The sequence below is a fragment of the Sinocyclocheilus anshuiensis genome, unplaced genomic scaffold, assembly GCF_001515605.1.
Source record: "Sinocyclocheilus anshuiensis isolate Anshui unplaced genomic scaffold, SAMN03320099.WGS_v1.1 scaffold4, whole genome shotgun sequence".
In the NCBI taxonomy this organism is placed as follows: Eukaryota; Metazoa; Chordata; class Actinopteri; order Cypriniformes; family Cyprinidae; genus Sinocyclocheilus; species Sinocyclocheilus anshuiensis.
The window spans coordinates 1736058-1746133 of record NW_015554075.1 but is presented as its reverse complement, the minus strand read 5'-3'; the positions used below and the strand labels follow the sequence as shown (position 1 = coordinate 1746133).

Sequence of the window (10076 nt, the reverse complement as noted above, 5' to 3'; positions counted from 1 at the left end):
GAGCCCCGCCTCTGTGGGTGAGCTCCAGCACTCCACACACACACACACACACACACACACACACACAAAGACACAAACACAAACACACAAACACAAACACACAAACACCTACACAAAGCACCACCCACACCCCGAACTACTGCACAAACAGGGGAGTTGCGTCATAATCTGGAACATGGTTCAGGCTTTGACACAGAAACTTGGCTTACTAAACTGCAGCTTATCACCTGACTTGTTGCTTCCAGGATGGTTGCTGTTAGCCGTCTTTACTGCTGAAAGAAACCAGTGAATGTACTGCCAACACAGTCTGACACACACACACGCACACACACACATACACACACAAGGCCCTGACAACTTTCCGCTCACTTCTCAAAACATCTCGAGACTCTATGGTAATATAAATATTATTACCCTAATGCGCCAGTGAAAACGGAGATTTGAAACAATTATCTGACGACAAGGGGGAGGTGAAAACGAGTGATATTCCTCTTGAGGGTGTAAATACATTCTGTGTGATGGTTTAAAAGCGCAAAACTAAAATAAAACAAAGTGCTTTAGGTTACGTACTTCTCTGGCAATGCTTCTGGTTCCAGCAGCGCTCGCTGAAGTCCCCGTTGATGGTGGTGAGGGGGCAGGTGGTTTTGCCCTGAACCGTGCCGGGGCAGACGTCTCCACACTCTCGATCATTCTTATTGGCCACGATGTAGTTGTCCTCGACCGAGTCAAGGATCATGGACCAGTCGAGGGTGGAGAGGTAGCAGAGGTCAGGGTTCTTCTCCACGCGCACGGCTCCACGGGTGATGTTCATCAGGCTGTGAAGGCCGATCTCTTTCAGCTGCAGCATCTCAAACAACACGAGCGCATAGTTGAAGAAGAGATTATTGCCGCGCACCACTGTGAGGTTGGGAAATAGGTCGCTGAGGCTCTCCAGGCCGTAAACGCGGAACAAGAGCAGGTAGTCCGTCACTACTGTCAGCTTGGGGTAACTCAGGCCACGGAAATCCTCTGGTTTGGTTGTGAACATGAGCAGGATCTTTAAGTGGCCTTCGATTACAGTGCAGTTCTCCAGCACTCGCAGGTTGGTCACGTTATTTCTGATGTCTTTACTGGAGCAAACTGCAACGACAAAAAAAGACAGCAAAATCTTATAATTGGTTCAGTGAGAATGTACAGCAAAATTCGCTTACAGATGATGACCTTCAATTTAACAGGATTTTATTCTGTAACAAGCATAAACAAACAAAAACAAAATGTGAAAATGTATTCTATAGAAACCTATAAAGGAGATCATATACAGAACCATAAAAAATGATTAGAACTACATAAAGTTTTCTGTCGCACTGTTCAGTTTTCTCCCTTTGAGCTGATGCCTTCCATATGACATAACATGGTTAATGAAGATAATAAAAGCTCTTCCTGCAGCTTTTCACATTCCAGTGCTGTATGAGCTGGAGAGATGCTTCTCAAGTGAACCAAAATTGCTTTGCCTAAGGTATGAGACAATGCCACATAAATGGATAAATAGACAGACAGACAGTCAGATGGATGGATGTATAGATATATGGACAGATTTATTTATTTATCATTTAATGCCATAACAGCATCCAAGCATTTCAAGTCCCACTAGCTAAGACAAATAGATTAAAATTCTCATTTGTACCATGTGCTATCAACCCTGCTCAATTCTAATGGAAAGAGGTAGCTTTTTAGACTTCTTGTTTTTTATTATTTATGTTTAATGTGTTACTGATGTTTTGTATTTGTTGTTGTGTACGTGTAATCGTAATTCATGCAGCAGAACAAATTGCCCTCAAGGCAGAAAATAAAAGGGTAAAAGGTTAAAAAAGGGCTATATTCATAGAATAATAAATAAATAATAAATATTTAAAATAACAATGCTTGAATTGTATACAATAAAGTAACAATATTGTTTTTACAAACAAATGAAAAAGACATATTATAGACAGATATTTTTACAGATTTTGTTTTTACAACATTTTTCACATTATCATCAACTAAAATGTTTTTAGTTGATGATAAAATGTTTCTATCTACTAATTAATTAATGGATATGACATTATGAAATATTGACAAAATTTTTTAAAAACTACAACTAATAATTGACAGAAAACAAAGAACACAAATATGCAATTAAACAGCGGTTACAAAATCATAAACAATAATAATACCTAGGATGCTACACATCTAATTGTGTCCTTTTAGCTCCCCGGTCCCCTTTAAATGAAAAACGGCCCCTGCTGCTCATGACTTAAAAGATTCCACAAGGGTTTACATGAATTACACGCATACATGAACTCTGATGAGCGGTCAGCCCATGCATAACTGAGACCTTTTAAACACTGGGCAGTTCACAGCATGAGGCATCGGGAAGGTCAAAAATACCTTGCACTGGCTACTTGTTTACATTAGTTATAACAGTGGCCCCACCACAGGGATTCATAAATGTGGCAGTCCGGAAGTTTTTAAGCACGGGGAAACTGAAACACGTAGTATAACCCTACTGACATGTGCGTCCTCTCTCTCTATCAGACACACACAATGTGCAATACCTCTACGCTTACACTTATTTTTAGCACCACACTCCTAATACACTATGTACAAATGGGGTGCCAGGCACTTGAAAAGGAACGGCAGCACAGTGAGATGAGAATGAGATGTGTCCTGGCTGACTGTGTGTGTAGTCATTCACTTTATGCAATGAATCTCTGAATGACACTCTAGCCTAATTTAAACCCTGAACAACATCTAACAATGAATAACGCAAGTTATTAGCATGCATTCATTTAAGAGGCGGCTGCTTCAGTTTGGATGATTTTTTAAATCAAGATTTGCTCAAATTTTGCAATCTATGTTGTAAAAATTTTAAAATCATGCATTTACATTTAAAATCAATTAATACTCAATATACTCAATACTTTAATACTCAATTATTCAAAGCAAGTTTTACAAAGGTGTTATTTTATACAGGTTACACATTATTTGTTTTATCCATGAAAAAATAGGTTAAAAAGCATTTTTCATTTGTAAAAGATCAAAACAGAAATCATAACTTTAACAGGCTCATCTTAAAGTAAACTACAGGTTTAAGAAGAAGAAAAGAAAATGTCTAAAGAAGAAAAGGCATGTAATTGAGGTAGTGATTTATGGCAATGCTGATTTCTCTGACTTTCTCTGAAGCTAGTTCTGCTTTGTAACAGACCTGAAAAGTATATTTCGACCTGACATATTGATTGAAATCTGCATTCAATCTGCATAAGTGTGTTTGCCTTCACAGCCACCATTAAGAGATCAAAATAAATCGTGTGTCAATGCAATGCAAATGTTCTTGAATTAAAAAAATAAATAAACGCCGCAAACGGCTAAACCACACAAAGTACTCTCTTTCCTCTGAAACAAGACAAACAATAGCAAACATTTCAACCAGGACACGGGAAGGAACTAAGTATGACCATATAAAAGCAGAAGAGGCGGGTCTCCACATCTCTCGTCCCACTTCCTCTTTGAGGTTTCGCTGGTTTGTATTCATCTGCTTTTTTGGGTTTTACCCATTAAACCGACTTGTAATTGAACAATATGGCTTTGTAAGAAAGCGACTTACACATGAACATCCATTCAATAATAATAATTTCAAACAATCTCATTCTCAATATTACTTTAAAAATCATGAATTTCCTTCAGACGTGCTTTGTGCATTGGGCCAAACTGCCATTATGAACATCCTTCATATCTTTACATTTTAAAACATATTACAGCATTTTACATAATTTATGTGAACACATTGGGGGCATAAATGTGACACCATAGTGACACACCTCACCCCTGTGAAAAAAGACTGCAATAAAGGTTACAGGAAATAAATTTAGCATACAGAATGAATGGGCAACCAATAACAGTGAGCGCAGAGGAGAGTCTAGATACAGGATGATTTAAAGTTGCACCTGCACACCAGCTGCTGTGGTGTCCTCAAACTGAGTGAGAAGAGCAATATTACTGTGCGAGTTTCCACCGCTAAACTGTGTAAGTCCCTGGCCACACACTTGAAATCAGAAGAAAAGCGGGGTATAACAGTTGTTGCACAAGAATTTGCATGAGTGGAATAAGTTCTGATTGGAGTCTGCAACTAGCTGAATCTATTTTAAAACTCGTGAGAGACAAACTGCATGTGAAATCACAATAACTCAAAGGTTGGGATTTGACAAACTATTGTTTGGACAAAATAACCAATAAATGTGCTTTAAATATTAACATTCTGTGTCAACTTCATAATAGCATGAATATAGCTGAACCAGTAACACATTCTTAATCATTTCAAAGTAATAATGAATATAAGCACTGAATGCAAACAATGAAATAAATATACAGAAGATGAAATGATCGTGACACAATCAGAATTATTGTTAACCAATATCCTGTAAACCACTCACAATGATACAGCAGTATATGAATTAATAGTAACCTCCTTGTGGGACAATAAAACCACCTGAAGAGCTATGACGAACTTTAAAACAGAACAAATAACAGGCTCTTAAGGGGAAGCTTTTAATCTTTGGTTTGAATGAGGTGATCGTAATAGAAACTGACAATGTGTACAATCAGGAAGCACAATGAGCCGCAAGATCTGAGAAAGCATGGAGTAACGTGGACAAAGCGTGTGGCAAATACATTCAAAATGATTTCTCACAGCTTCAATGGTCATGCCATGTCAGCCAAGACTTGACAAGGTTGAACATAGCAATTACGAAATTATAGATGACTTGTTTTTGGATATTAGCAATGTAACCAAGCAGGTGATTCAGTCAAACGGTTTCGGATTCTAGTCTGCAGAGGTATAAATTATGTTGTCATGTGCTGTCCGTGTCTGTAAAGACACACGACTGACAGAAGAATGTTAAGAGTGACAGCTGTACTATTCGTTTGACCAAATAAAAACTTACAGACTAGCTGACTGACAGCAAATACGACAGACACTAGACATACAGACGGCATTGGACAATTAAGAGTAAATTAATACACTACATTTTTAATTTAGCACTGCAAGCGCAAGAAAGCAATTAAACATGAAAAAAGCAAAATGTGTAAACCAATAAGGATAGTTTATTATTAATAATTATATAGTCAGAGGGGTGCAAAATCTGAGACAATATTGCAAATCTGGGATTCAAAATATAATTTTGGAAATAAACAAGGTTAATAAAATAAATGAATTCTTTTGATACAGAAAACTGTCATATGAAGAAATATTTTGACAATCTGAATAAAAGAAACTTAGAAAGATTCTGCATTATATCTAAGTCAATAATCAAACAAGGAAATTTGCGATACTGAGCAAGTCAATAATCAAACAAGGAAATTTGCGATACTGCGCAAGCGAACTCCTCTGTACAAAAGGTCAGATGTCCTCGTTTCCATTTAAGAACAAGATGCTCTTTGGATCATTCTCAGATCAAGCTTGAAAACATGATCATCAGGTTTTACTTAGGGATTTCACACAGTTTGTGTGGTGCTGACATTGCAGCAAAAGGGTGACAAACAAAACAAACACGAAAACATCTTGTTCATTTTTTATGAATTTTTCACTCCAAATTGTTACACTGGGACTATAATCACTGGGAGAAAAATGTATTCAATCAAAAAAGTACAGGTGCATCTCAATAAATTAGAATGTCGTGAAAAAATCATTTATTTCAGTAATTCAACTCAAATTGTGAAACTCGTGTATTAAATAAATTCAGTGCACACAGACTGAAGTAGTTTAAGTCTTTGGTTCTTTTAATTGTGATGATTTTGGCTCACATTTAACAAAAACCCACCAATTCACTATCTCAACAAATTAGAATACTTCATAAGACCAATAAAAAAAAACATTTTTAGTGAATTGTTGGCCTTCTGGAAAGTATGTTCATTTACTGTACATGTACTCAATACTTGGCACAATTAAAAGAACCAAAGACTTAAACTACTTCAGTCTGTGTGCATTGAATTTATTTAATACACGAGTTTCACAATTTGAGTTGAATTACTGAAATAAATTAACTTTTCCACGACATTCTAATTTATTGAGATGCACCTGTACAATATAGCAGTATCAGACTTTTCAACCCCACTGTAAGATAGAAGCTGACCTTTGAATTAATAAATGTTCTAAGATGAGCCGGGCTCTGAGCAGATTTCCAGTCTTGACAAGGCTGAACTGAGGCCCAAAAATAGTTCCTCTCTTCCCTACAGTGATTCACTGCAAGCCTAAGAGGAACAAGAAGGGGGCCAACTTAGCAATTACACAACTTGTTTATGTTCAATCTGCCCTTAGAATCTCGCACAAACTGGTTTCACTATATTACTCAATCTTTTATTTTCGGTTTTAATAAAAAGGTGGCATACATACACCCCCAGGTGTTGACTTGTCTACTGCTGAATACTATGCTGTGACAAGACACAAAGATGCAACACACTCCAAATATGTTCTTTTCGTATTACCGGGGAACAAGCCAAGCATATCTTACAGATTTTAATTGCTGATAAAGACAATTTTGCCAAGCAACTTTTTAAATAACAAACAGGAATTAAATTCAGTACAAAAAGAGTAATTTTTTCTGAAAGAGGCCTAGAGTGTAATACGAATTAAAAGGCTGATTAAAGCCACAGATTATTACAGAGAGAGCCAACAGTCTGTTCATTTGTAACTTTCCATGCAGTGCTTGTTATTAGTTTTTCAAACCTATGTAGGTCTTAACCTAAAACCTAACAGAGTTTTTAAACATACTGTTTTGATATACAGTAGCTTAACCGTGAGACACATGGAAGAGAGTCTCAAAATGGAAACTGGCAGAAGTTTGAATGCATAAATTTCATCCAAACTAGGGCTGCACGATTAATCGCATGCGATATTTAACGCGCATCTTGTCAGAAAGCCGGTTCTGTAATCAGCGGTAAATCTCCATCACCTGCGTGCTTTCACATTGGGCAGCATTAACCACACAGAGCCGTTGTTCACTGATGAGTTGCGCAAAAAATCGCGCGAATATGAACGTGGTTTAGCGCAGCTCGTCAGTGAACAACGGCTCTGTGTAGTTAATGCTGCCCAATGTGAAAGCACGCAGGTGATGGAGATTTACCGCTGATTACAGAACCGGCTTTACTGATAAGATGCGCGTTAAATATCGCATGCGATTAATCGTGCAGCCCTAATCCAAACCAATGCTATATTTAGAAATCTGCAGAGCAACAAGATAAGAAAAAATGTGCTTGGGGTTTTAATACAGCTCACAAATAAACAAATAAGGCCCGAAATGATCTGACATTCTCCTAATGATAGGGTGCAACTTGGAGCATTTCATTTGATTTTCTCCAAAAAAAAGACAAAAAAAAAAAACTTAATGGCAAAAATACTACTGTATTTTTAACTTTCCAAAAAATATGTTAAAACTAATTTGTTGCGCGAACTGAAGATAAGCCAATGTTTTGTTTGGAGCTGAACACAGCCAAGTGTGTCAAAAGCATACTTATATTTATTTAGCTCTTGCAGGAAGTCTTCCAAGAGCACTAAAAAACAACAAGTGGTACCTAATTATACAATCATTTAAATGACTAATTAAAACCAATTACCAGCATGTATGTGTTTAGTAATTATTTTTATTCTGAGTGTTTTATATCAAATATTACTACAAAAGTAATACCAACTATATTAAGCATTTACATAGGTCACTATACATTAAAATATACTCTGTATAATCAAGCATACAGATAAACTATAGCAATCTAATATTCAGCATTAAATTCAACATTTTTTATTCATACGAGTCTTCAAAGTGCAATGCCTTGAGTTGACATAAAATAAGTGACTGATAAATAAAGACTTTTCCGCTGCTCCAGTGTTTACCGAAAATTTCTGAGTAGTTTGCGAATAAAATGTATGGCCCGGTGATATAAATCTACAATAGTTTTATTGTGCAGAAAGCTCAATTTTAAAAGGACATCTGCGAGCTCTAGTACTAGTTTGCTGCCGAAGTAACGCACTTTCCAAACTCATAAAGATCGGATCACAGACCTCCAGTCAGGTTTCAGGACCTCGGATGATGCCAACCCCGAAACAACATACAGAACTACCACATTTGGCTATAAGTTTGATTGCAACATACAGAACTACCACATTTTGCTATAAGTTTGATTGCATCATATAATAATTGCTGTTAATAGTGTTCATCGTCTGTTTGATTACGTCTTTACTTGATTTTTCCATACATTTCTGCCATATGTACATTAACTGACAGTCACCACTGATAAGCTACCACTGAATATTGTAGAAACTTAATTTGCTGTAAAGTTGCTTTGCAACGATTTGTATCGTGAAAAGCGCTATACAAATAAACTTGAACTGAAACTTGAACTTCTCTGAACAATAAATAAAAACACAGCCCTATAGGTATCGACTGATCTGATTAGGATTTAAAAATCCTCTTGCAACTCTGTCAACGCTGCAAATGGCTGCATGAAACGGGCCTGGCTGAACTTGAAAACCATTCCCGAGCCTTACTAGCAGTTCGAGCTACAAATAGATCAATGCTGTCCTCAAACGATCGATAATCTGGCTTTAGGGTCAAGGCGCACACGCCATATAATCGATCGTACCATTAAAGCCAGTTTGAAACGATTTGTCTAAATCAAAACGACCCGATATTTGATTTATTCGCCCCTTGCCCTGCAATGTCCTTCTGTCTGGCTCTGCTTTACCAAATGTGTCACAGTGGTCAAGAGCTACGATCCCCTTTTCCCGTTCAGAGCGCTCGATAACGTTTGTATATTAACATTTAAACAGGCAAGACTCCTATAGTATTAAATCCGTATCCATGTGAAAGACAAAACAAAGCCGTTAAGTTACACTTACTTTCTCCATTTGTTTGTTGACAGTTGCAAACAGTGTAGACAGACGCAACCAAAACAATCAAAGTCCGCAGCCGCATTTTGACCCCGGGGAAACCGAAAATCTGTCCAAAAATCCCCTCCGAGTACGTGTTGGTGTGGGTAACGATCTGTTTTAATAGTCCAGTGTTGTTTTTGGAAGATAAAAACTAAAAAGAACCGAAAAAGCCCTCTGTCACCCCCCTGAGGAAAAAATGGGCGGAGAGGAAAATTCAACGTGTTCAATCCGCTCTGCTGTCGCACACACTGACTGATGCTGACGCTCGAGCTCTAAGCTAACGAGAATGCGTGCTGCGACTTTCATTCACTGTAAAACAATCCACACCTATAAAGCACGCGGACTGCATCATTTGCAAAGAGCGTACGAATCATTTCCGATCGATTGCATATATTTGTCCAGCACTTGCGCAGATTGCTACAAGCCTGGCGAGAAAAAAAAAAGAAAAACTGGCGGAGTACGGGGAGGAATGGCTGCGCACACCGAGCGCAGGCCGAAATAATCAATTGGGCGTCTTTTTTTGTTGCTGTTTAGATTTATTTTTCAGATGAAAAGATCATATAGTTCTAATAAACTGTCTACTGCAGATAGTGCTGCTGCAAATCATCCAAGATTTCCAGGGTTTCGGAACGGGCAGATTTCAGTGTGTACTTTTTCCAGGTTCCTGCTGACTGCGAGCTTTCGCCGTAGTGCGTTTAGGGGTCACACACGCGGTAGTTTCTCCGTACTATTCCTCGCGGCGAGCCTGTAAGCTGGCAGTTTAGTGAATCGTATCAGTTCTGGAGGCGTCTGCTGAAAACACTGCAGTCGGTGAGATTTCCGCGAGACTTCCAGCACAAATGCTCCACATGCAGTCTTTCTGCGTCGCTTTGCTGGCGAGCAGTTGCCTTGCTTCACAGATCGATACAACGAAATGAAGCTGATTCCACAAAGCCCACTTACTCGTCGTTAACTCTCTCGCGGAGAAAAAGAGGAGAATAAAATGCAAGAAAAATTGTGTGCGTGTGTTTTTTTTTTGTTGTCCCCACGCTGGTTGTAGCTAGTGCATTGACATATACCCTCCGTCCAAGGATCCCCTTTCCTGTCTTTGCGCCAGTAAACAAGACCCGCCAGAGAGGCAGATCGAGCACAGGGGAAA

General features: G+C 38.2%; 1 protein-coding gene across 1 annotated transcript in view; it reads right to left on the bottom strand.

The window, feature by feature from the left end:
• The window catches only part of LOC107668948 (insulin receptor-like), a 57420-nt gene extending 47344 nt beyond the window's left edge, over positions 1–10076 (bottom strand). Inside the window, exons 1-2 of the mRNA XM_016461015.1 lie at positions 8906–10076; positions 571–1119 (exon numbers count right to left, since the gene is read on the bottom strand). Of these exons, the coding sequence (XP_016316501.1) occupies positions 571–1119; positions 8906–8981 (625 nt within the window). The 5' untranslated portion in view covers positions 8982–10076. The remainder of the gene's footprint in view (positions 1–570; positions 1120–8905) is intronic.